This window comes from Oncorhynchus tshawytscha, linkage group LG14, assembly GCF_018296145.1.
Source record: "Oncorhynchus tshawytscha isolate Ot180627B linkage group LG14, Otsh_v2.0, whole genome shotgun sequence".
Lineage (NCBI taxonomy): Eukaryota > Metazoa > Chordata > Actinopteri > Salmoniformes > Salmonidae > Oncorhynchus > Oncorhynchus tshawytscha.
In genome coordinates this window covers 58565136-58592635 of record NC_056442.1, presented here as the reverse complement: position 1 = coordinate 58592635, position 27500 = coordinate 58565136, and the positions used below count along the sequence as shown (strand labels likewise).

Genomic DNA, 27500 nt, shown 5'->3' with positions numbered 1-27500 from the left:
ACTGCTTCTTTCCAATGTGTCAAGTAATTATCTTTTTGTTTTCTCATGATTTTGTTGGGTCTAATTGTGTTTCTATCCTGGGGCTCTGTAGGGTGCGTTTGTGTTTGTGAACAGAGCCCCAGGACCAGCTTGCTTAGGGGACTCTTCTCCAGGTTCAGCTCTCTGTAGGTGATGGCTTTGTTATGGAAGGTTTGGGAATCACTTCCTTTTAGGTGGTTATAGAATTTAACGGCTCTTTTCTGGATTTTGATAATTAGTGGGTATCGGCCTAATTCTGCTCTGCATGCATTATTTGGTGTTTTACGTTGTACACTGAGGAGATTTTTTGCAGGATTCTGCATGCAGAGTCTCAATTTGGTGTTTGTCCCATTTGGTGAATTCTTGGTTGGTGAGCGGACCCCAGACCTCACAACCATAAAGGGCAATGGATTCTATGACTGATTCAAGTATTTTTAGCCAGATCCTAATTGGTGTGTTGAATTTTATGTTCCTTTTGATGGCGTAGAAGGTCCTTCTTGCATTGTCTCTCAGATCGTTCACAGCTTTGTGGAAGTTACCTGTGATGCTGATGTTTAGGCCAAGATATGTATAGTTTTTTGTGTGCTCTAGGGCAACGGTGTCTAGATGGAATTTATATTTGTGGTCCTGGCGACTGGACCTTTTTTGGAACACCATTATTTTGGTCTTACTGAGATTTACTGTCAGGGCCCAGGTCTGTCAGGGTCCAGGTCTGTCAGGGTCCAGGTCTGTCAGGGTCCAGGTCTGTCAGGGTCCAGGTCTGTCAGTGCCCAGGTCTGTCAGGGCCAGGTCTGTCAGGGCCCAGGTCTGTCAGGGCCCAGGTCTGTCAGGGCCCAGGTCTGTCTGGGCCCAGGTCTGTCTGGGCCCAGGTCTGACAGGGCCCAGGTCTGACAGGGCCCAGGTCTGACAGGGCCCAGGTCTGACAGGGCCCAGGTCTGACAGGGCCCAGGTCTGTCAGTGCCCAGGTCTGTCAGGGCCCAGGTCTGTCAGGGCCCAGGTCTGTCAGGGCCCAGGTCTGTCAGGGCCCAGGTCTGTCTGGGCCCAGGTCTGTCTGGGCCCAGGTCTGTCTGGGCCCAGGTCTGACAGGGCCCAGGTCTGACAGGGCCCAGGTCTGTCAGGGCCCAGGTCTGTCAGGGCCCAGGTCTGTCAGGGCCCAGGTCTGTCAGGGCCCAGGTCTGGGAGAAAAACAACTATGGAAAATGAAGCAGCTGTTTTCTTGATAAATCATTTGAGGATAAACAGGTTGTAGAGATGGTGACGTTTTCCTCTGGTCAGGATAGAGCGAGTGAGTCGTCTGACGCATCACAACAAAATAGCGAGAGAAATGGGGTGGAAGGGAGGTATGGGATTGAGAAGGTACGTCGATTTCTGAAATCAACAAAAGGGAAGAAATGTATGCAGGGTTATAATGTAACAGATTTGTTTTCTTCCTGAAAGTGATTTGTTTATTGTATCAGCAAAGGTTTTGATGTAAAAAAAAATAATAACTGGGGGAGGTTTGACAAGCCCTGAAATCGCTAGACTCAAGAAAGTTGTCACGAGACAAACTCCAAAGGAAAGTAAAAGGTTCAGTTGCAGCCTTAACTCTGTAAAGAGATGTTTCCCGTCTCTTCCTGTAAGAGATGTTTCCCGTCTCTTCCTGTAAGAGATGTTTCCCGTCTCTTCCTGTAAGAGATGTTTCCCGTCTCTTCCTGTAAGAGATGTTTCCCGTCTCTTCCTGTAAGAGATGTTTCCCGTCTCTTCCTGTCTCTCTTCCTGTAAGAGATGTTTTCCTTCCTGTCTCTTCCTGTAAGAGATGTTTTCCGTCTCTTCCTGTAAGAGATGTTTTCCGTCTCTTCCTGTAAGAGATGTTTTCCCGTCTCTTCCTGTAAGAGATGTTTTCCGTCTCTTCCTTCCTGTAAGAGATGTTTCCCGTCTCTCCTTCCTGTAAGAGATGTTTTCCGTCTCTTCCTGTAAGAGATGTTTCCCCTATAAAGAGATGTTTTCCTCTCTTCCTGTAAGAGATGTTTCCCGCCTCTTCCTGTAAGAGATGTTTTCCGTCTCTTCCTGTAAGAGATGTTTCCCGTCTCTTCCTGTAAGAGATGTTTCCCGTCTCTTCCTGTAAGAGATGTTTCTGTCTCTTCCTGTAAGAGATGTTTCCCGTCTCTTCCTGTAAGAGATGTTTTCTGTCTCTTCCTATAAAGAGATGTTTTCTGTCTCTTCCTATAAAGAGATGTTTTCTGTCTCTTCCTGTAAAGAGATGTTTTCTGTCTCTTCCTGTAAGAGATGTTTCCCGTCTCTTCCTGTAAGAGATGTTTCCCGTCTCTTCCTGTAAGAGATGTTTTCCGTCTCTTCCTGTAAGAGATGTTTCCCGTCTCTTCCTGTAAGAGATGTTTCCCGTCTCTTCCTGTAAGAGATGTTTCCCGCCTCTTCCTGTAAGAGATGTTTTCTGTCTCTTCCTGTAAGAGATGTTTTCCGTCTCTTCCAGTAAGAGATGTTTTCCGTCTCTTCCTGTAAGAGATGTTTTCTATCTCTTCCTCTGTAGTCTTTCCCCAGCCAGGAGCAGTTTTAAGATTTCTTATTTTGACATAAAAGGAGCGAGGGACGTAACAAAAAAGAAAGAGCCGTAGAGTTAATGAAAGGAAAGGGACAGTGGTGTGTAAAAAAAAAATGAAATGGAAGCTCAAAAAGTGGGAGTGGCCATCCTGTTCTCAAGAGGTTTTTTGCCTTTGTCATATGAGGTTGAAGAGGTGGTAGAGGGGAGGTTATTAAACGTTAGAGTGAGATATGAAGACATCACTATGTGTTTAATACATGTACGTGCCCCAGTAGTGGCAGTCAAGAGGGTGTTTTTTTAGAGAGATTATCAAATACCATTGAGAAATGTAACACTGAGGATGATTTATTTCTTGCTGGGGATTTTAACTGCCCCAGTAGTGGCAGTCGAGAGGGTGATTTTTTAGAGAGATTATCAAATACCATTGAGAAATGTAACACTGAGGATGATTTATTTCTTGCTGGGGATTTTAACTGCCCCAGTAGTGGCAGTCGAGAGGGTGATTTTTTTAGAGAGATTATCAAATACCATTGAGAAATGTAACACTGAGAATGATTTATTTCTTGCTGGGGATTTTAACTGCCCCAGTAGTGGCAGTCGAGAGGGTGATTTTTTAGAGAGATTATCAAATACCATTGAGAAATGTAACACTGAGAATGATTTATTTCTTGCTGGAGATTTTAACTGCACAGTCAGTGATTTAGAAAGATAAACTTCTTGTTAATCTACCCATCGTGTCTGATTTCAAAAAGGCTTTATAGCGAAAGCACAACATATGATTATGTTAGGTCAGAGCCAAGTCACAAAAACACACACAGCCATTTTTCCAGCCAAAGAGAGGAGTCACAAAAAGCAGAAATATAGATAAAATGAATCACTAACCTTTGATGATCTTCATCAGATGACACTCATAGGACATCATGTTACACAATACATGTATGTTTTGTTGGATAAAGTGCATATTTATATCCAAAGATCTCAGTTTACATTGGCGCGTTACGTGCAGTAATGTTTTGCTTCCAAAACATCCGGTGATTTTGCAGAGAGCCACATCAATTTACAGAAATACTCATAATAAACATTGATAAAAGATACAAGTGTTATTCACAGAATTAAAGATAGACTTCTCCTTAATGCAACCGCTGTGTCAGATTTTTTAAAAACTTTACAGAAAAAGCACACCATGCAATAATCTGAGTACGGCGCTCAGAGCCCAATCCAGCCAAAGAAATATCCGCCATGTTGGAGTCAACATTAGTCAGAAATAGCATTATAAATATTCACTTACCATTGATATATATATAATTATATATTATAATTTATTATATATAATATATATAATTCTGACTAATGTTGACTCCACAATATGGCGGATATCTTTATGCGCTGTACTCAGATTATCTGACACAGCGGTTGCATTAAGGAGAAGTTTATCTAAAGTTCCATGTATAATAGTTGTATCTTTTATCAATGTTTATTATGAGTATTTCTGTGAATTGATGTGGCTCTCTGCAAAATCACCGCATGTTTTGGAACTACTGAACATAACACGCCAATGTAAAATCAGATTGTTGGATATAAATATGCACTTTATCGAACATGTATTGTGTAACATGATGTCCTATGAGTGTCATCTGATGAAGATCATCAAAGTTTAGTGATTCATTTGATCTATATTTCTGCTTTTTGTGACTCCTCTCTTTGGCTGGAAAAATGGCTGTGTTTTTCTGTGACTAGGTGCTAACCTAACATAATCGTATGTGGTGCTTTCGCTGTTAAGCCTTTTTGAAATCCAACACTGATGAGAATTTTATCTTTAAAATGGTGTAAAATACTTGTATGCTTGAGGAATTTTAATGATGAGATTGTTGTTGTTTTGAATTTGGCACTTTCACTGGCTGTTGGCGGGGGTTGGACGCTACCATCCCAGAGAGGTTAATGGACATGACACCTTCATGGATGGAGGACGGGTGGCTGAACATTTGGGGGTGAGGTCGGAAAGCTGCAGGAAGGCTCTGTCAGTAGAAGAGGGAATTATGGTTCAAAACCACAAGATGAAGGTACAAGAAGAAGGTACAAGAAGAAGGTACAAGATGAAAACATCCCATTTCCAAGACTAGGGATTACAACCAATATCCCAGAGTTGAACAGAAAGACGTCATTACTGGATTTGAGAGGGTTGGACGAGGTGGGTTTGGACGAGGTGGGTTTGGACGAGGTGGGTTTGGACGAGGTGAATGGGAAGGAGTTATATATGGGGTGTGTGTCAACATTTTGAAAAATAGAATAGACACCCATTGGAGGGTAAAACTAGGCCTTGATGACAAGGTAAAGCCAGCATGTAGACAAGCCACCGGTAGTAAAGGGGACTGGTGTGATATGCAATGGAGGGTGTTCCATGGCATCATTGCAATTATTACTTTTGTATCTCAGATGGTGTAGATGGATGTCCTTTTAATAATATAAGAGAAAACATTTTCACTGTTTTATGTGACAGGATAAAACCTATTTTCGAAAATACCCTTTGTTTACCGTTGTAGGGGAGTTTTTTTTATTTTCAATAACACTAATATTTTGGCATTTCAATATAGTAAGAAAATGTCAAATGTTATTTTGGGACAAGCTAAGATGTCAATTTTTTTCTGAGTAGGAAACATAAAATAGACAGAGGGTTATGGACAGGATGTAAGATGTGTTTATAAAGGATTAGTCAAAGCCAGAGTAAAAGTGGATTTTGAGTCGTTCTCAGATATAGAAGATCTCTCATTGTTTGAGGAGAAGTGGGCTTATGAAGGAGCGGTATGTTTTGTGGAGGAAACAATTTTTGGTTGATGAAATAAGTTGAATGTATATATATATATATATATATATATATATATATATATATATATATATATATATATATATATATATATATATGCTCATTTATGTAATGTTTTTGATTAATTTCTGAAAAGGCACAGTGTGCCATTATTTGTGTTAATAATTAAGTATAAAATAAAGGTTTTATAAAAACTCAATCTCTCTCTGTCTGATGCTCTGTATCTGCCTGTCTCTCTCTCTCTCTGTCTCTCTGTCTCTCTGTATCTGCCTGTCTCTCTCTCTCTGTCTCTCTGTCTCTCTCTCTGTCTCTCTGTCTCTCTCTCTCTCTGTATCTGCCTGTCTCTCTCTCTCTGTCTCTCTCTCTCTGTCTCTCTGTCTCTCTCTCTCTCTGTATCTGCCTGTCTCTCTCTCTCTCTCTCTCTGTATCTGCCTGTCTCTCTGTCTCTCTCTCTCTGTCTCTGTCTCTCTGTCTCTCTCTCTCTCTGTATCTGCCTGTCTCTCTCTCTCTCTCTCTCTGTATCTGCCTGTCTCTCTGTCTCTCTCTCTCTGTATCTGTCTCTCTGTCTCTCTGTCTCTCTCTCTCTCTCTCTCTCTGTCTCTGTCTCTGTCTCTCTCTCTCTCTCTCTGTCTCTGTCTCTCTCTGTCTCTCTGTCTCTCTCTCTCTCTGTCTCTCTGTCTCTGTCTCTCTCTCTCTCTCTGTCTCTGTATCTGCCTGTCTCTCTCTCTCTGTCTCTCTCTCTCTCTCTCTCTGTCTCTCTCTCTCTCTGCCTGTCTCTCTCTCTCTCTGCCTGCCTGCTCTGTCTCTGTCTCTGTCTGTCTCTCTGTCTCTCTGTCTCTGTCTCTCTGTATCTGCCTGTCTCTGTCTGTCTGTCTCTGTCTCTCTGTCTCTCTCTCTGTTCTGTTCTGCCCTCTTTCCCTGTCTGTCTGCCTGCCTGCCTGTCTGTCTGTCTGTCTGTCTGTCTGTCTGTCTGTCTGTCTGTCTGTCTGTCTGTCTGTCTGTCTGTCTGTCTGTCTGTCTGTCTGTCTGTCTGTCTGTCTGTCTGCCTGTCTGTCTACCTCATTTCTATCAGCATGTTAAATGTGCAACCAGAGGAAAATAATCTCTGGACCACCTTTACTCCACACACAGAGACGCATACAAAGCTCTCCCTCGCCCTCCATTTGGTAAATCTGACCAGTCAGTTGGATGGATTATCTTGGCAAAGGAGAAATGCTCACTAACAGGGATGTAAACAAATTTGTTCACAATATTTTAGAGAAACAACATTTCTGCTATCTTTTATTTCTGCTCATGAAACCAACATGTTGTGTTATATTTCTGTAGAGTAATATAGGATATGGCATTTAGAAGATGTACTGTATCCAAAGGTACTTTCATGCATAGGTTATGTATGGGGGGGCCCCAGCAGAAATCGAACCCACGTCCCTTAGCATTGCAAGCACCATGCCCTACTGACCGTGCTACAATGGGATCCTTTCTCACCTCGTAGTCGGGCAGCAGATTGTCTTCGTCCTCTAGGCTGTAGAAGACAGAGTGAATGTCCTGTTCGCTCTCCGCAAACAGTTTCCTCTCCAGCGGTGACTCGGGGTAGATGTCCACAAACGTGGTCTCCAAATAGTCCTTGTTCCCCAGACCCATGGCATCAGGGTGGCCCCAGAGAGGAGCCGGTGGGTACAGGGTCTCCAGAGTGCTGGGGAGGGAGCAAGGATCTAGCAGCTGTTGCTGGGCCTGCTGGTACCCGAGCTCCCCTGGTCCTGGTTCTCCTGCCCCCCCGCAGTAAACCCTCCAGCCCAGTGGGGGCAGTGTCTTATCCTCCTCACACCTCATCAAGACACCGTTGAACAGGTGGTTAGTGGTGCAGGTAGTACCCAGGCCTCGGGGATCTGCCTTGGGGCTCTCCCTTCCTAGCAGAGGGTGATCTAGTTCGTCCAGACTCTCCATCTCTCTTTCTCTCTCTCTGGTCTGTTCTGGTAGATAGCTAACGCAGCCGATGGCCTGGCCGGGAGGGAAGCCACCACATCAACCAATCAATGGTCTGGAAATCGATCTTGCAGATAAAAAGAGAAAGCGTCCCTGAAAAGTGTTGTTTTGGATTTAAGAGAAAAGTGCCGCTGCCTCGCTGGCTTTAGGAGCACACTGGTAATCCATGTTCAATCCAATTAGTTTCAATGGTTCTCTTATTACAGACCTTGTTCTCAAACCGATAGAGAGAAGCACAAATCACCATGGCATCCGTAGTCGGTCCCCAGACCTCTCCTCTGTGTTGGGTTCTGTTGTGTTGGGTTCTGTTGTGTTGGGTTGGGTTGGGTTATGTTGTGTTGTGTTGGGTTCTGTTGTGTTGGGTTCTGTTCTGTTGTTGTGTGTTGGGTTCTGTTGTGTTGGGTTCTGTTGTGTTGTGTTGCGTTCTGTTGTGTTGGGTTCTGTTGTGTTGTGTTGGGTTCTGTTGTGTTGTGTTGGGTTCTGTTGTGTTGTGTTGGGTTCTGTTGGGTTCTGTTCTGTGTTGGGTTCTGTTGCGTTGGGTTCTGGTCTGTTATGTTGGGTTCTGTTCTGTTGTGTTCTGTTGTATTGTGTTCTGTTGTGTTGGGTTCTGTTGTGTTGTGTTCTGTTGGGTTCTCTTGTGTTGGGTTCTGTTGTGTTCTGTTGGGTTGTGTTGGGTTCTGTTGTGTTGTGTTCTGTTGTGTTCTGTTGTGTTGTGTTCTGTTGTGTTGGGTTCTGTTGTGTTGGGTTCTGTTGTGTTGGGTTCTGTTGTGTTGTGTTCTGTTGTGTTGGGTTCTGTTGTGTTGGGTTCTGTTGTGTTCTGTTGTGTTCTGTTGTGTTGGGTTCTGTTGTGTTGTGTTGGGTTCTGTTGTGTTGGGTTATGTTGTGTTTTGTTGGGTTCTGTTGTGTTCTGTTGGGTTCTGTTCTGTTGTGTTGTGTTCTGTTGTGTTGTGTTCTGTTCTGTTCTGTTGTGTTGGGTTCTGTTGTGTTCTGTTGGGTCTGTTGTGTTGTGTTGGGTTCTGTTGTGTTCTGTTGTGTTGGGTTCTGTTCTGTTGTGTTCTGTTGTGTTGGGTTGGGTTCTGTTGAGTTGGGTTCTGTTGTGTTGTGTTGTGTTCTGTTGGGTTCTGTTCTGTTGTGTTGGGTTCTGTTGAGTTCTGGGTTCTGTTGAGTTGGGTTCTGTTGTGTTGTGTTCTGTTGTGTTGTGTTGGGTTGTGTTCTGTTGTGTTGTGTTGGGTTCTGTTCTGTTGGGTTGGGTTCTGTTGTGTTGTGTTCTGTTGTGTTGTGTTGGGTTCTGTTGTGTTGTGTTGTGTTGTATTCTGTTGTGTTGTGTTGGGTTCTGTTCTGTTCTGTTGTGTTGGGTTCTGTTGTGTTGTGTTGGGTTCTGTTGGGTTCTGTTCTGTTGTGTTGGGTTCTGTTGTGTTGGGTTCTGTTGTGTTGGGTTCTGTTGTGTTGGGTTGTATTCTGTTGTGTTGTGTTGGGTTCTGTTGGGTTCTGTTGGGTTCTGTTGTGTTGGGTTCTGTTGTGTTGTGTTGCGTTGTGTTGTGTTGTGTTGGGTTCTGTTCTGTTGGGTTCTTTTGGGTTGTCTCTTTTTCTTTTCACACGTCAGATATGATTTGTTCCAGGGGCCGGTGGATTAAGGCTGGGGCCCTTGTCTCTCCTCTCACATGATGGAGTGTGTATACGGTCATGAACATGCTATTGTTGCTCAGTCTCAAATAACACTCTGAACGCGGACGACCTTGATTACTATAGCGACAGAGGACAAGGGAAATATTGGGACGGGGGTTTTAAAGCCTGAATTCAATTTCCCTATAACTGTCAAACATCAAGACATAATCCTCAAAAAGCATCATCACGGACAATGCTTATACTCATGTTATTTTCTCCCTGTGTAAAAACCTGCTTGAATAAAAACACAAGGACTTGAAGGTCTAGAAATAAGAGGAGAGAGAAAATAGCTATAAAATAAGTATTTTCAGGATGTCATTGTGGGCTTCTCTGTGTTTAGCTGCCTTCGGGTGTATTGTTGCTCCAAATGGAACCAGAGGGACCACAACCAGGCCTCTGCCCTCGTCACCACTGCAGTCAGAACACCCTTGTCTTGTGTTGATGGTTAGAGAGGGTCCAGAACCAGGGCTGTCCTCCTCGGCTGTCCTCCACAGCTGTCCTCCAGGGGCTGTGGTGGTTAGGCCCTGGTCAGCAGGTTCTCATCTGTAGCTCTGCTGCTGTCCTCCACGGCTGTCCCCCAGGGCTGTCCCCCAGGGCTGTCCTCCACGGCTGTCCTCCAGGGGCTGTGGTGGTTAGGCCCTGGTCAGCAGGTTCTCATCTGTAGCTCTGCTGCTGTCCTCCGCCAGGCCAGCCGGGGGGGGAGGTGGTAATGGAGAAATCTGAGGTCCCTGCTATTGATTTATTGGCTGTGTGTTTCGCAGCTTGCTGCTCGGGGCACAGCTACGCGTGTAGGACAGAAGTACTCCTGAGGGACACGTATTTTAAATTCTCCAGCTCCGCTGTGACCAGGATCCCATTCAATAAAGCCACAGAAGGGGAGGAGTCGATCGGTCGGTCAGCCAGCCGGTCGTTTTGGTGGGTAGTCTGTCGTCCTCTGCCGACGAGGTGCAGCTCTGCCAAAGAGGGAACAAGGTCAGACAGTTAGAACATTTTTAGCCTCCTCAGGTTGTCAACACTTCGTCTCTGCAAACTGTGTTACGTCTCTCTGGGAGTCGTAGTGTAATATATTCCGAGTGAATGGTATGGTGGTGCCAAACAGGCTCGTACCCTAGTGTCTAACAGTGTCACAGTCTATTTTTTTGAGGGGGGAGTCAGAGAGATGCCATGATGCTAGGTGGCCAGCTGCTGTCAGTGATAAAGACCAGATGTTTACGGTTTACAAGGATACAGTCTTTTCAACCTAATTTTTTTCAGTTTCCTGGAGACACGGCTCAAGTGTTTTATTTGACCTCGTAAAGTACGTCAGGTTAGTGAAAAGGTAACAACAGCAGCCGCCGAGTAGTGGAACCGACAGCTATCTGCACCCGGAAAATCAGCACCCCCAAGAGCCATTCCAAATAGCCCTCAGGGATCCAGCAGGACAGTCCTCCTGAGTGACGCAGTGGTCTAAGGTACTGTATCGCTAGTGCTAGATGTGGCACTTCAGACCTGGGTTCGATCCCGGGTTGTGTCAGAGCTGGCCGTGAACTGGGAGAACCATGAGGCGGCACACAATTGTCCCAGGGTCGTCTGGGTGAAAGGAGGATTTGGCTGGCTGGGATTTCCTTGTCCCATCGCGCTCTAGCGACTCGTTTTGAAGCCTGCAAGCTGATTTTGGGTCGCCAGCTTGACGGTGTTTCACCGACTCATTGGTGCGGCTGGTTTCCCGGGTTAAGCATGCAGTGTGTCAAGAAGCAGTGCGGCTTGGCACGGTCGTGTTTCGGAGGACACGTGGCTCTCGACCTTCGCCTCTCCCGAGTCCGTAGGGGAGTTGCAGCGATGGGACAAGACTGTAACTACCAATTGGGGAGAAGAGGGGGTACAGCAGGAAGGACAGACCCAAACTACAGTACTCAGTATCTCAAGCTGCTGAATTACTTCACAGACACACATCAGGTCTGCCAGAACTCTGGGCACTGGTGACATGGTTTAGGGGAATAACTCTGGGCCCTGGTGACATGGTTTAGGGGAATAACTCTGGGCACTGGTGACATGGTTTAGGGGAATAACTCTGGGCCCTGGGCACTTTAGGGGAATAACTCTGGGCACTGACATGGTTTAGGGGAATAACTCTGGGCCCTGGTGACATGGTTTAGGGGAATAACTCTGGGCCCTGGTGACATGGTTTAGGGGAGTAACTCTGGGCCCTGGTGACATGGTTTAGGGGAATAACTCTGGGCCCTGGTGACATGGTTTAGGGGAATAACTTTGGGCCCTAGTGACATGGTTTAGGGGAGTAACTCTGGGCCCTGGTGACATGGTTTAGAGGAATAACTCTGGGCCCTGGTGACATGGTTTAGGGAATAACTCTGGGCCCTGGTGACATGGTTTAGGGGAATAACTCTGGGCCCTGGTGACATGGTTTAGGGGAATGACTCTGGGCCCTAGTGACATGGTTTAGGGGAATAAATCTTGGCCCTAGTGACATGGTTTAGGGGAATAACTCTGGGCCTTGGTGACATGGTTTAGGGGAATAACTCTGGGCCCTAGTGACATGGTTTAGGGGAATAACTCTGGGCCCTAGTGACATGGTTTAGGGGAATAACTCTGGGCCCTGGTGACATGGTTTAGGGGAATAACTCCAGGCCCTGGTGACATGGTTTAGGGGAATAATTCCGGGCCCTGGTGACATGGTTTAGGGGAATAACTCTGGGCCCTGGTGACATGGTTTAGGGGAATGACTCTGGGCCCTAGTGACATGGTTTAGGGGAATAAATCTTGGTCCTAGTGACATGGTTCAGGGGAATAATTCTGGGCCTTGGTGACATGGTTTAGGGGAATAACTTTGGGCCCTAGTGACATGGTTTAGGGGAATAACTCTGGCCCTGGTGACATGGTTTAGAGGAATAACTCTGGGCCCTGGTGACATGGTTTAGGGGAATAACTCTGGGCCCTGGTGACATGGTTTAGGGGAATAACTCTGGGCCCTGGTGACATGGTTTAGGGAATAACTCTGGGCCCTACTGACATGGTTTCAATAACTCTGGGCCCTGGTGACATGGTTTCATGGGAATAACTCTGGGCCCTGGTGACATGGTTTAAATAACTCTGGGCCCTTTAAACATGGTTTAGATAATAACTCTGGGCCCTGGTGACATGGTTTATGGGAATAACTCTGGGCCCTGGTGACATCGTTTATCAATAACTCTGGGCCCTGGTGACATGGTTCAGGGCCATAACTCTGCCCTGGTGACATGGTTTCATATGTATAACTCTGGGCCCTGGTGACATGGTTTACTGTATAACTCTGGGCCCTGGTGACATGGTTCAGGGAATAACTCTTCATCCTAGTGACATGGTTCAGGGGAATAACACTGGGCCCTATGACATGGTTTTTTTTGGAATAACTTAGGCCCTGGTGACATGGTTTTACTGCATTGTTGGAACCTAGAAGCACATGGTTTAGGGGAATAACTCTGGGCCCTGGTGACATTGTTTAGAAAACTCTGATTTGAGTGACATTGGTTTGATTTGAATAAATCTTGGTCCTAGTGACATGGTTCAGGGGAATAATTCTGGGCCTTGGTGACATGGTTTAGGGGAATAACTCTGGGCCCTAGTGACATGGTTTAGGGGAATAACTCTGGGCCCTAGTGACATGGTTTAGGGTAATAACTCTGGGCCCTAGTGACATGGTTTAGGGAATAACTCTGGGCCTTGGTGACATGGTTTAGGGGAGTAACTCTGGGCCCTAGTGACATGCTTCAGGGGAATAACTCTGGGCCCTAGTGACATGGTTTAGGGGAATAACTCTGGGCCCTAGTGACATGGTTTAGGGTAATAACTCTGGGCCCTAGCGACATGGTTTAGGGGAATAACTCTGGGCCCTAGTGACATGGTTTAGGGGAATAACTCTGGGGCCTAGTGACATGGTTCAGGGAATAACTCTGGGCCCTGGTGACATGGTTTAGGGGAATAACTCCAGGCCCTGCTGACATGGTTTAGGGGAATAACTCTGGGCCCTGGTGACATGGTTTAGGGGAATAACTCTGGGCCCTGGTGACATTGTTTAGGGGAATGACTCTGGGCCCTAGTGACATGGTTTAGGGAATGAAATCTGGTCCTAGTGACATGGTTTAGGGAATAAATCTTGGCCTTGTGACATGGTTCAGGGGAATAACTCTGGGCCTTGTGACATGGTTTAGGGGAATAACTCTGGGCCCTAGTGACATGGTTTAGGGGAATACCTCTGGGCCCTAGTGACATGGTTTAGGGAATAACTCTGGGCCCTAGTGACATGGTTTAGGGGAATAACTCTGGGCCCTAGTCACATGGTTTAGGGGAATAACTCTGGGCCCTAGTCACATGGTTTAGGGGAATAACTCTGGGCCCTAGTGACATGGTTTAGGGGAATAACTCTGGGCCCTAGTGACATGGTTTAGGGGAATAACTCTGGGCCCTAGTGACATGGTTTAGGGGAATAATTCTGGGCCCTAGTGACATGGTTTAGGGGAATAACTCTGGGCCCTGGTGACATGGTTTAGGGGAATAACTCTGGTTTAGGGGAATAACTCTGGACCCTAGTGACATGGTTTAGGGAATAACTCTGGGCCCTGGTGACATGGTTTAGGGAATAATAATAATGTCTGTGTGTGTGCGTGTGCGTGTAAGGCTCTCGGGAATCTGCTGTCTCATCATCACAACGCCAGGACACACAGTCAGCCGCTTTGCCTGTCACACACACACACACACACACACACACACACACACACACACACACACACACACACACACACACACACACACACACACACCTACCTCAGAGTTTCACAGCCAGGCCGGGCTGACAGACAGAGAACAATGGGATTTGGTCCCAAATGGTACCCTATTCCCTATGTATTACACTCCCTCAGGGCAAGTGCCCTATGTAGGGAATAGTGTGTTGTTTGGGGGCGGCCCCATGTTTACCCCGGGCGTATTCCCTTTTAGGGAGGTGTGGCAGGAGCACGGCTGGAGATGTCACCTCCCTCTAAATCAAATCAAATTGTATTTGTCACATGCTTGGTAAACCACAGATGTAGAATAACAGTGGATGGTTTACTTACGGGCCCTAGAGAGAAATCACAGGAGTAGACTAACAGTGGCTGCTGCCAACACACTGACTCAACTCCAGCCACTTTAATGATGGGAAATGATGTAAAATATATCACTAGCCACTTTAAACAATGCTACCTAATATAATGTTTACATACCCTACATTATTCATCTCATATGTATACGTATATACTGTACTCTATATCATCTACTGCATCTTTATGTAATACATGTATCACTAGCCACTTTAACTATGCCACTTGGTTTACATACTCATCTCATATGTATATACTGCACTCGATACCATCTACTGTATCTTGCCTATGCTGCTCTGTACCATCACTCATTCATATATCTTTATGTACATATTCTTTATCCCCTTACACTTGTGTCTATAAGGTAGTAGTTTTGGAATTGCTAACCATGTGTATGTGACAAATAAAATTTGATTTGATTTGATGATTTGAAGAGTGGAGTGTGTGAGAGAGAAAGAGAATAGAGAAATAATAGAAAAATAAGGAATAAATCCACAACGAGGAACAATAACATGGTTATATACAGGAAGTATACAGGAAGTACCAGGTAATAACATGGTTATATACAGGAAGTACCAGGTAATAACATGGCTATATACAGGAAGTACCAGGTAATAGCATGGCTATATACAGGAAGTACCAGGTAATAACATGGCTATATACAGGGAGTACCAGGTAATAACATGGCAGTATACAGGAAGTACCAGGTAATAACATGGCTATATACAGGAAGTACCAGGTAATAACATGGCTATATACAGGAAGTACCAGGTAATAACATGGTTATATACAGGAAGTATCAGGTAATAACATGGCTATATACAGGAAGTACCAGGTAATAACATGGTTATATACAGGAAGTACCAGGTAATAACATGGTTATATACAGGAAGTACCAGGTAATAACATGGTTATATACAGGGAGTACCAGGTAATAACATGGTTATATACAGGAAGTACCAGGTAATAACATGGTTATATACAGGAAGTACCAGGTAATAACATGGCAGTATACAGGGAGTACCAGGTAATAACATGGCAGTATACAGGAAGTACCAGGTAATAACATGGCTATATACAGGAAGTACCAGGTAATAACATGGATATATACAGGAAGTACCAGGTAATAACATGGCTATATACAGGAAGTACCAGGTAATAACATGGTTATATACAGGAAGTATCAGGTAATAACATGGTTATATACAGGAAGTATCAGGTAATAACATGGCTATATACAGGAAGTACCAGGTAATAACATGGTTATATACAGGAAGTACCAGGTAATAACATGGTTATATACAGGAAGTACCAGGTAATAACATGGTTATATACAGGAAGTACCAGGTAATAACATGGTTATATACAGGGAGTACCAGGTAATAACATGGTTATATACAGGAAGTACCAGGTAATAACATGGTTATATACAGGAAGTACCAGGTAATAACATGGCAGTATACAGGGAGTACCAGGTAATAACATGGCAGTATACAGGAAGTACCAGGTAATAACATGGATATATACAGGAAGTACCAGGTAATAACATGGCTATATACAGGAAGTACCAGGTAATAACATGGTTATATACAGGAAGTATCAGGTAATAACATGGTTATATACAGGAAGTACCAGGTAATTACATGGTTATATACAGGAAGTACCAGGTAATAACATGGCTGTATACAGGGAGTACCAGGTAAATACATGGTTATATACAGGAAGTACCAGGTAATAACATGGTTATATACAGGAAGTACCAGGTAATAACATGGCTATATACAGGAAGGCTATATACAGGAGTACCAGGTACCAGGCAATAACATGGCAGTATACAGGAAGTACCAGGTAATAACATGGCTATATACAGGAAGTACCAGGTAATAAAATGGCTATATACAGGAAGTACCAGGTAATAACATGGTTATATACAGGAAGTATCAGGTAATAACATGGCTATATACAGGAAGTACCAGGTAATAACATGGTTATATACAGGAAGTACCAGGTAATTACATGGTTATATACAGGAAGTACCAGGTAATAACATGGCTGTATACAGGGAGTACCAGGTAAATACATGGTTATAAACAGGAAGTACCAGGTAATAACATGGTTATATACAGGAAGTACCAGGTAATAACATGGCTATATACAGGAAGTACCAGGTAATAACATGGCTATATACAGGAAGTACCAGGTAATAACATGGCTATATACAGGAAGTACCAGGTAATAACATGGTTATATACAGGAAGTACCAGGTAATAGCATGGTTATATACAGGAAGTACCAGGTAATAACATGGCTATATACAGGAAGTACCAGGTAATAGCATGGTTATACACAGGAAGTACCAGGTACTAACATGGTTATATACAGGAAGTACCAGGTAATAACATGGCTATATACAGGAAGTACCAGGTAATAGCATGGTTATATACAGGAAGTACCAGGTACTAACATGGTTATATACAGGGAGTACCAGGTAATAACATGGTTATATACAGGGAGTACCAGGTAATAACATGGTTATATACAGGAAGTACCAGGTACTAACATGGTTATATACAGGAAGTACCAGGTACTAACATGGTTATATACAGGAAGTATACTTTTTTTGTAGATACGTTTGACTGGTAACTGTATTGTCTCTACCTTCTTGCTCTTTGTGTTGTTGCCCAATAATGTTTGTATCGTGTTTTGTGTTGCTGCCATGCTGTGTTGTTGTCTTAGGTCTCTCTTTATGTAGTGTTGTGGTGTCTCTCTTTATGTAGTGTTGTGTTGTCTCTCTTTATGTAGTGTTGTGGTGTCTCTCTTTATGTAGTGTTGTCTCTCTTTATGTAGTGTTGTGGTGTCTCTCTTTATGTAGTGTTGTCTCTCTTTATGTAGTGTTGTCTCTCTTTATGTAGTGTTGTGGTGTCTCTCTTTATGTAGTGTTGTGGTGTCTCTTTATGTTGTGTTGTGTGTTGTCTCTCTTTATGTTGTGTTGTGTTGTCTCTCTTTATGTTGTGTTGTGTTGTCTCTCTTTATGTAGTGTTGTCTCTCTTTATGTAGTGTTGTCTCTCTTTATGTAGTGTTGTCTCTCTTTATGTAGTGTTGTGGTGTCTCTCTTTATGTAGTGTTGTGGTGTCTCTCTTTATGTAGTGTTGTCTCTCTTTATGTAGTGTTGTGTTGTCTCTCTTTATGTAGTGTTGTCTCTCTTTGGATGTAGTGTTGTCTCTCTTTATGTAGTGTTGTGTTGTCTCTCTTTATGTAGTGTTGTCTCTCTTTATGTTGTGTTGTGTTGTCTCTCTTTATGTAGTGTTGTGTTGTCTCTCTTTATGTAGTGTTGTGGTGTCTCTCTTTATGTAGTGTTGTCTTGTCTCTCTTTATGTAGTGTTGTGTTGTCTCTCTTTATGTAGTGTTGTCTCTCTTTATGTAGTGTTGTCTCTCTTTATGTTGTGTTGTCTCTCTTTATGTAGTGTTGTGGTGTCTCTCTTTATGTAGTGTTGTGTTGTCTCTCTTTATGTAGTGTTGTGTTGTCTCTCTTTATGTAGTGTTGTGTTGTCTCTCTTTATGTAGTGTTGGGGTGTCTCTCTTTATGTAGTGTTATGGTGCCTCTCTTTATGTAGTGTTGGGGTGTCTCTGTGGGTAGTGTTGTGTTGTCTCTCTTTATGTAGTGTTGTCTTGTCTCTTTATGTAGTGTTGTCTCTCTTTATGTAGTGTTGTGTTGTCTCTCTTTATGTAGTGTTGTGTTGTCTCTCTTTATGTAGTGTTGTGTTGTCTCTCTTTATGTAGTGTTGTCTCTCTTTATGTAGTGTTGTGTTGTCTCTCTTTATGTAGTGTTGTCTCTATTTATGTAGTGTTGTGTTGTCTCTCTTTATGTAGTGTTGTGTTGTCTCTCTTTATGTAGTGTTGTGTTGTCTCTCTTTATGTAGTGTTGTCTCTCTTTATGTAGTGTTGTCTCTCTTTCAACTGTAGTGTTGTCTCTCTTTATGTAGTGTTGTGGTGTCTCTCTTTATGTAGTGTTGTGTTGTCTCTCTTTATGTAGTGTTGTGGTGTCTCTCTTTATGTAGTGTTGTGGTGTCTCTCTTTATGTAGTGTTGTGTTGTCTCTCTTTATGTAGTGTTGTGGTGTCTCTCTTTATGTAGTGTTGTGGTGTCTCTCTGTATGTAGTGTTGTGGTGTCTCTCTTTATGTAGTGTTGTGGTGTCTCTCTTTATGTAGTGTTGTGTTGTCTCTCTTTATGTAGTGTTGTCTCTCTTTATGTAGTGTTGTCTCTCTTTATGTAGTGTTGTCTCTCTTTATGTAGTGTTGTCTCTCTTTATGTGCCACCGTTTCTACACCTGCTGTTGTTGTCTCTCTTTATGTAGTGTTGTGTTGTCTCTCTTTATGTAGTGTTGTGTTGTCTCTCTTTATGTAGTGTTGTTGTCTCTCTTTAGGTAGTGTTGTGGTGTCTCTTTTATGTAGTGTTGTGTTGTCTCTCTTTATGTAGTGTTGTGTTGTCTCTCTTTATGTAGTGTTGTGTTGTCTCTCTTTATGTAGTGTTGTCTCTCTTTATGTAGTGTTGTGTTGTCTCTCTTTATGTAGTGTTGTCTCTCTTTATGTAGTGTTGTGTTGTCTCTCTTTATGTAGTGTTGTCTCTCTTTATGTAGTGTTGTGTTGTCTCTCTTTATGTAGTGTTGTCTCTATGTAGTGTTGTTTTGTCTCTCTTTATGTAGTGTTGTGTTGTCTCTATGTTGTGTTGTCTCTCTATGTTGTGTTGTCTCTCTTTATGTAGTGTTGTGGTGTCTCTCTTTATGTAGTGTTGTGGTGTCTCTCTTTATGTAGTGTTGTGTTGTCTCTCTTTATGTAGTGTTGTGTCTCTTTATGTAGTGTTGTGGTGTCTCTCTTTATGTAGTGTTGTGTTGTCTCTCTTTATGTGGTGTTGTTTTGTCTCTTATGTTGTGTGGTCTCTCTATGTAGTGTTGTCTCTCTTTATGTAGTGTTATAGTGTCTCTCTTTATGTAGTGTTGTGTTGTCTCTCTTTATGTAGTGTTGTGGTGTCTCTCTTTATGTAGTGTTGTGGTGTCTCTCTTTATGTAGTGTTGTGTTGTCTCTCTTTATGTAGTGTTGTGGTGTCTCTCTTTATGTAGTGTTGTGTTGTCTCTCTTTATGTTGTGTTGTCTCTCTTTATGTAGTGTTGTGGTGTCTCTATGTAGTGTTGTGGTGTCTCTTTATGTAGTGTTGTCTCTCTTTATGTAGTGTTGTGTTGTCTCTTTATGTTGTGTTGTCTCTCTTTATGTAGTGTTGTGTTGTCTATGTAGTGTTGTGTTGTCTCTCTTTATGTAGTGTTGTGGTGTCTCTATGTAGTGTTGTGTTGTCTCTCTTTATGTAGTGTTGTCTCTCTTTATGTAGTGTTGTGTTGTCTCTCTTTATGTAGTGTTGTCTCTCTTTATGTAGTGTTGTGTTGTCTCTCTTTATGTAGTGTTGTCTCTCTTTATGTAGTGTTGTGTTGTCTCTCTTTATGTTGTGTTGTCTCTCTTTATGTAGTGTTGTCTCTCTTTATGTAGTGTTGTCTCTCTTTATGTTGTGTTGTCTCTCTTTATGTTGTGTTGTCTCTCTTTATGTAGTGTTGTGTTGTCTCTCTTTATGTTGTGTTGTCTCTCTTTATGTTGTGTTGTCTCTCTTTATGTTGTGTTGTCTCTCTTTATGTTGTGTTGTCTCTCTTTATGTAGTGTTGTGTTGTCTCTCTTTATGTAGATTTGTGGTGTCTCTCTTTATGTAGTGTTGTGTTGTCTCTCTTTATGTTGTGTTGTGTTGTCTCTCTTTATGTAGTGTTGTGTTGTCTCTCTTTATGTTGTGTTGTCTCTCTTTATGTAGTGTTGTCTCTCTTTATGTAGTGTTGTCTCTCTTTATGTTGTGTTGTCTCTCTTTATGTAGTGTTGTGGTCTCTCTATGTAGTGTTGTGTTGTCTCTCTTTATGTAGTGTTGTCTCTCTTTATGTAGTGTTGTCTCTCTTTATGTAGTGTTGTCTCTCTTTATGTTGTGTTGTCTCTCTTTGTGTAGTGTTGTGTTGTCTCTCTTTATGTTGTGTTGTCTCTCTTTATGTAGTGTTGTCTCTCTTTATGTAGTGTTGTGTTGTCTCTCTTTATGTTGTGTTGTCTCTCTTTATGTAGTGTTGTGTTGTCTATGTAGTGTAGTGGTGTCTCTCTTTATGTAGTGTTGTCTCTCTTTATGTAGTGTTGTGTTGTCTATGTAGTGTTGTGTTGTCTCTCTTTATGTAGTGTTGTCTCTCTTTATGTAGTGTTGTGTTGTCTATGTAGTGTTGTGTTGTCTCTCTTTATGTAGTGTTGTGTTGTCTCTCTTTATGTAGTGTTGTGTTGTCTCTCTTTATGTAGTGTTGTCTCTCTTTATGTAGTGTTGTCTCTCTTTATGTAGTGTAGTGTTGTCTCTATTTATGTAGTGTTGTCTCTCTTTATGTAGTGTAGTGTTGTCTCTCTTTATGTAGTGTTGTGTTGTCTCTCTTTATGTAGTGTTGTCTCTCTTTATGTAGTGTTGTGTTGTCTCTCTTTATGTAGTGTTGTGTTGTCTCTCTTTATGTAGTGTTGTGTTGTCTCTCTTTATGTAGTGTTGTGTTGTCTCTCTTTATGTAGTGTTGTCTCTCTTTATGTAGTGTTGTGTTGTCTCTCTTTATGTAGTGTAGTGTTGTCTCTCTTTATGTAGTGTAGTGTTGTCTCTCTTTATGTAGTGTTGTGTTGTCTCTCTTTATGTAGTGGTGTCTCTCTTTATGTAGTGTTGTCTCTCTTTATGTAGTGTTGTGTTGTCTATGTAGTGTTGTCTCTCTTTATGTAGTGGTGTCTCTCTTTATGTAGTGTTGTCTCTCTTTATGTAGTGGTGTCTCTCTTTATGTAGTGTAGTGTTGTCTCTCTTTATGTAGTGGTGTCTCTCTTTATGTAGTGTAGTGTTGTGTTGTCTCTCTTTATGTAGTGGTGTCTCTCTTTATGTAGTGTTGTCTCTCTTTATGTAGTGTAGTGTTGTGTTGTCTCTCTTTATGTAGTGGTGTCTCTCTTTATGTAGTGTAGTGTTGTGTTGTCTCTCTTTATGTAGTGGTGTCTCTCTTTATGTAGTGGTGTCTCTCTTTATGTAGTGGTGTCTCTCTTTATGTAGTGTAGTGTTGTGTTGTCTCTCTTTATGTAGTGGTGTCTCTCTCTATGTAGTGGTGTCTCTCTCTATGTAGTGTTGTCTATGTAGTGTTGTCTCTTCTGTCCTGATGTGTGTTTTGTCTTATATTTGTATTTTATTTAGTGTTTTTAATCCCCGTCCCAGCAGGAGGCCTTTTGGGAGGCTCTCATTGTAAATAAGAATTTGTTATTGACTGACTTGCCTAGTTAAATGACAGTTACGTTAAATATGAATACCAAGTACACTACTTGACCAAATGTATGTGGACACCTGCTTGTTGAACATCTCATTCCAAAATCATGGGCATTAATATGGAGTTGGTCCCCCCTTTGCTGCTATAACAGCCTCCACTCTTCTGGGAAGGCTTTCCATTAGATGTTGGAACATTGCTGCTATAACAGCCTCCACTCTTCTGGGAAGGCTTTCCATTAGATGTTGGAACATTGCTGCTATAACAGCCTCCACTCTTCTGGGAAGGTTTTCCACTAGATGTTGGAACATTGCTGCTGTAACAGCCTCCACTCTTCTGGGAAGGCTTTCCACTAGATGTTGGAACATTGCTGCTATAACAGCCTCCACTCTTCTGGGAAGGCTTTCCACTAGATGTTGGAACATTGCTGCTATAACAGCCTCCACTCTTCTGGGAAGGCTTTCCACTAGATGTTGGAACATTGCTGTGGGGACAATGTCATTGTCATGCTGAAACAGGAAAGGGCCTTCCCCACACAGTTGCCACAAAGTTGGAAGAACAGAATAGTCTAGAATGTCATTGTATGCTGTAGCGCTTAGATTTCCCTCACTGGAACCAAGGGGCCTGAACCATGAAAAACAGCCCCAGATCATTATTCCTCCTCCACCAAACTTTACAGTTAGCACTGTGCATCCGGGCAGGTAACGTTCTCTTGGCATCAGCCAAACCCAGATTTGTCCGTCGGACTGCCAGATGGTGAAGCGAGATTCATCACTCCAGAGAACGCGTTTCCACTGCTCCAGAGGCCAATGGCTGTGAGCTTTACACCACTGAGGCAGACGCTTGTTAGTAGTGGTTTAGTGGTGCTGAGGGCCACATTCTACTGGTCTGTAGTGGTTTAGTGTTGCTGAGGGCCACATTCTGCTGGTCTGTAGTGGTGCTGACAGCCACATTCTGCTGGTCTGTAGTGGTTTAGTGGTGCTGAGGGCCACATTCTGCTGGTCTGTAGTGGTGCTGAGGGCCACATTCTGCTGGTCTGTAGTGATGCTGAGGGCCACATTCTGCTGGTCTGTAGTGGTGCTGAGGGCCACATTCTGCTGGTCTGTAGTGATGCTGAGGGCCACATTCTGCTGGTCTGTAGTGGTGCTGAGGGCCACATTCTGCTGGTCTGTAGTGATGCTGAGGGCCACATTCTGCTGGTCTGTAGTGGTGCTGAGGGCCACATTCTGCTGGTCTGTAGTGATGCTGAGGGCCACATTCTGCTGGTCTGTAGTGGTGCTGAGGGCCACATTCTGCTGGTCTGTAGTGGTGCTGAGGGCCACATTCTGCTGGTCTGTAGTGATGCTGAGGGCCACATTCTGCTGGTCTGTAGTGATGCTGAGGGCCACATTCTGCTGGTCTGTAGTGGTGCTGAGGGCCACATTCTGCTGGTCTGTAGTGATGCTGAGGGCCACATTCTGCTGGTCTGTAGTGGTGCTGAGGGCCACATTCTGCTGGTCTGTAGTGGTGCTGAGGGCCACATTCTGCTGGTCTGTAGTGGTGCTGAGGGCCACATTCTGCTGGTCTGTAGTGATGCTGAGGGCCACATTCTGCTGGTCTGTAGTGGTGCTGAGGGCCACATTCTGCTGGTCTGTAGTGGTGCTGAGGGCCACATTCTGCTGGTCTGTAGTGGTGCTGAGGGCCACATTCTGCTGGTCTGTAGTGGTGCTGAGGGCCACATTCTGCTGGTCTGTAGTGGTGCTGAGGGCCACATTCTGCTGGTCTGTCTGGTGCTGAGGGCCACATTCTGCTGGTCTGTAGTGATGCTGAGGGCCACATTCTGCTGGTCTGTAGTGATGCTGAGGGCCACATTCTGCTGGTCTGTAGTGGTGCTGAGGGCCACATTCTGCTGGTCTGTAGTGATGCTGAGGGCCACATTCTGCTGGTCTGTAGTGGTGCTGAGGGCCACATTCTGCTGGTCTGTAGTGATGCTGAGGGCCACATTCTGCTGGTCTGTAGTGGTGCTGAGGGCCACATTCTGCTGGTCTGTAGTGATGCTGAGGGCCACATTCTGCTGGTCTGTAGTGGTGCTGAGGGCCACATTCTGCTGGTCATGAGGGCCACATTCTGCTGGTCTGTAGTGATGCTGAGGGCCACATTCTGCTGGTCTGTAGTGGTGCTGAGGGCCACATTCTGCTGGTCTGTAGTGGTGCTGAGGGCCACATTCTGCTGGTCTGTAGTGGTGCTGAGGGCCACATTCTGCTGGTCTGTAGTGGTGCTGAGGGCCACATTCTGCTGGTCTGTAGTGGTGCTGAGGGCCACATTCTGCTGGTCTGTAGTGGTGCTGAGGGCCACATTCTGCTGGTCTGTAGTGATGCTGAGGGCCACATTCTGCTGGTCTGTAGTGATGCTGAGGGCCACATTCTGCTGGTCTGTAGTGATGCTGAGGGCCACATTCTGCTGGTCTGTAGTGATGCTGAGGGCCACATTCTGCTGGTCTGTAGTGATGCTGAGGGCCACATTCTGCTGGTCTGTAGTGATGCTGAGGGCCACATTCTGCTGGTCTGTAGTGATGCTGAGGGCCACATTCTGCTGGTCTGTAGTGATGCTGAGGGCCACATTCTGCTGGTCTGTAGTGATGCTGAGGGCCACATTCTGCTGGTCTGTAGTGATGCTGAGGGCCACATTCTGCTGGTCTGTAGTGATGCTGAGGGCCACATTCTGCTGGTCTGTAGTGGTTTAGTGGTGCTGAGGGCCACATTCTGCTGGTCTGTAGTGGTGCTGAGGGCCACATTCTGCTGGTCTGTAGTGATGCTGAGGGCCACATTCTGCTGGTCTGTAGTGGTGCTGAGGGCCACATTCTGCTGGTCTGTAGTGGTGCTGAGGGCCACATTCTGCTGGTCTGTAGTGGTGCTGAGGGCCACATTCTGCTGGTCTGTAGTGGTGCTGAGGGCCACATTCTGCTGGTCTGTAGTGATGCTGAGGGCCACATTCTGCTGGTCTGTAGTGGTGCTGAGGGCCACATTCTGCTGGTCTGTAGTGGTGCTGAGGGCCACATTCTGCTGGTCTGTAGTGGTGCTGAGGGCCACATTCTGCTGGTCTGTAGTGATGCTGAGGGCCACATTCTGCTGGTCTGTAGTGGTGCTGAGGGCCACATTCTGCTGGTCTGTAGTGGTGCTGAGGGCCACATTCTGCTGGTCTGTAGTGATGCTGAGGGCCACATTCTGCTGGTCTGTAGTGGTGCTGAGGGCCACATTCTGCTGGTCTGTGTGATGCTGAGGGCCACATTCTGCTGGTCTGTAGTGATGCTGAGGGCCACATTCTGCTGGTCTGTAGTGGTGCTGAGGGCCACATTCTGCTGGTCTGTAGTGATGCTGAGGGCCACATTCTGCTGGTCTGTAGTGATGCTGAGGGCCACATTCTGCTGGTCTGTAGTGGTGCTGAGGGCCACATTCTGCTGGTCTGTAGTGATGCTGAGGGCCACATTCTGCTGGTCTGTAGTGGTGCTGAGGGCCACATTCTGCTGGTCTGTAGTGGTGCTGAGGGCCACATTCTGCTGGTCTGTAGTGGTGCTGAGGGCCACATTCTGCTGGTCTGTAGTGGTGCTGAGGGCCACATTCTGCTGGTCTGTAGTGATGCTGAGGGCCACATTCTGCTGGTCTGTAGTGGTGCTGAGGGCCACATTCTGCTGGTCTGTAGTGGTGCTGAGGGCCACATTCTGCTGGTCTGTAGTGATGCTGAGGGCCACATTCTGCTGGTCTGTAGTGGTGCTGAGGGCCACATTCTGCTGGTCTGTAGTGATGCTGAGGGCCACATTCTGCTGGTCTGTAGTGATGCTGAGGGCCACATTCTGCTGGTCTGTAGTGATGCTGAGGGCCACATTCTGCTGGTCTGTAGTGATGCTGAGGGCCACATTCTGCTGGTCTGTAGTGATGCTGAGGGCCACATTCTGCTGGTCTGTAGTGATGCTGAGGGCCACATTCTGCTGGTCTGTAGTGGTGCTGAGGGCCACATTCTGCTGGTCTGTAGTGATGCTGAGGGCCACATTCTGCTGGTCTGTAGTGATGCTGAGGGCCACATTCTGCTGGTCTGTAGTGGTGCTGAGGGCCACATTCTGCTGGTCTGTAGTGGTGCTGAGGGCCACATTCTGCTGGTCTGTAGTGGTTTAGTGGTGCTGAGGGCCACATTCTGCTGGTCTGTAGTGGTGCTGAGGGCCACATTCTGCTGGTCTGTAGTGGTGCTGAGGGCCACATTCTGCTGGTCTGTAGTGGTGCTGAGGGCCACATTCTGCTGGTCTGTAGTGGTGCTGAGGGCCACATTCTGCTGGTCTGTAGTGGTGCTGAGGGCCACATTCTGCTGGTCTGCAGTGATGCTGAGGGCCACATTCTGCTGGTCTGTAGTGGTGCTGAGGGCCACATTCTGCTGGTCTGTAGTGGTGCTGAGGGCCACATTCTGCTGGTCTGTAGTGGTGCTGAGGGCCACATTCTGCTGGTCTGTAGTGGTGCTGAGGGCCACATTCTGCTGGTCTGTAGTGATGCTGAGGGCCACATTCTGCTGGTCTGTAGTGGTGCTGAGGGCCACATTCTGCTGGTCTGTAGTGATGCTGAGGGCCACATTCTGCTGGTCTGTAGTGATGCTGAGGGCCACATTCTGCTGGTCTGTAGTGATGCCGAGGGCCACATTCTGCTGGTCTGTAGTGGTGCTGAGGGCCACATTCTGCTGGTCTGTAGTGATGCTGAGGGCCACATTCTGCTGGTCTGTAGTGATGCTGAGGGCCACATTCTGCTGGTCTGTAGTGATGCTGAGGGCCACATTCTGCTGGTCTGTAGTGGTGCTGAGGGCCACATTCTGCTGGTCTGTAGTGGTGCTGAGGGCCACATTCTGCTGGTCTGTAGTGGTGCTGAGGGCCACATTCTGCTGGTCTGTAGTGGTGCTGAGGGCCACATTCTGCTGGTCTGTAGTGATGCTGAGGGCCACATTCTGCTGGTCTGTAGTGATGCTGAGGGCCACATTCTGCTGGTCTGTAGTGGTGCTGAGGGCCACATTCTGCTGGTCTGTAGTGGTGCTGAGGGCCACATTCTGCTGGTCTGTAGTGATGCTGAGGGCCACATTCTGCTGGTCTGTAGTGATGCTGAGGGCCACATTCTGCTGGTCTGTAGTGATGCTGAGGGCCACATTCTGCTGGTCTGTAGTGATGCTGAGGGCCACATTCTGCTGGTCTGTAGTGGTGCTGAGGGCCACATTCTGCTGGTCTGTAGTGGTGCTGAGGGCCACATTCTGCTGGTCTGTAGTGGTGCTGAGGGCCACATTCTGCTGGTCTGTAGTGGTGCTGAGGGCCACATTCTGCTGGTCTGTAGTGGTGCTGAGGGCCACATTCTGCTGGTCTGTAGTGATGCTGAGGGCCACATTCTGCTGGTCTGTAGTGATGCTGAGGGCCACATTCTGCTGGTCTGTAGTGATGCTGAGGGCCACATTCTGCTGGTCTGTAGTGATGCTGAGGCCACATTCTGCTGGTCTGTAGTGATGCTGAGGGCCACATTCTGCTGGTCTGTAGTGATGCTGAGGGCCACATTCTGCTGGTCTGTAGTTATGCTGAGGGCCACATTCTGCTGGTCTGTAGTGATGCTGAGGGCCACATTCTGCTGGTCTGTAGTGATGCTGAGGGCCACATTCTGCTGGTCTGTAGTGATGCTGAGGGCCACATTCTGCTGGTCTGTAGTGATGCTGAGGGCCACATTCTGCTGGTCTGTAGTGGTGCTGAGGGCCACATTCTGCTGGTCTGTAGTGGTGCTGAGGGCCACATTCTGCTGGTCTGTAGTGATGCTGAGGGCCACATTCTGCTGGTCTGTAGTGATGCTGAGGGCCACATTCTGCTGGTCTGTAGTGGTGCTGAGGGCCACATTCTGCTGGTCTGTAGTGATGCTGAGGGCCACATTCTGCTGGTCTGTAGTGATGCTGAGGGCCACATTCTGCTGGTCTGTAGTGGTGCTGAGGGCCACATTCTGCTGGTCTGTAGTGGTGCTGAGGGCCACATTCTGCTGGTCTGTAGTGGTGC

General features: G+C 45.4%; 1 protein-coding gene and 1 long non-coding RNA gene across 2 annotated transcripts in view; both read right to left on the bottom strand.

Moving 5' to 3' along the window:
* The window catches only part of tmem91 (transmembrane protein 91), a 19779-nt gene extending 12068 nt beyond the window's left edge, over positions 1 to 7711 (bottom strand). The window contains exon 1 of the mRNA XM_042296628.1: positions 6861 to 7711. Within this exon, the coding sequence (XP_042152562.1) occupies positions 6861 to 7319 (459 nt within the window). The 5' untranslated portion in view covers positions 7320 to 7711. The remainder of the gene's footprint in view (positions 1 to 6860) is intronic.
* Positions 7712 to 9722: 2011 nt separating this feature from the next.
* The window catches only part of LOC121839199, a 25549-nt gene continuing 7771 nt past the window's right edge, over positions 9723 to 27500 (bottom strand). The window contains exon 3 of the long non-coding RNA XR_006078744.1: positions 9723 to 9976. This is a non-coding gene — a long non-coding RNA (uncharacterized LOC121839199). The remainder of the gene's footprint in view (positions 9977 to 27500) is intronic.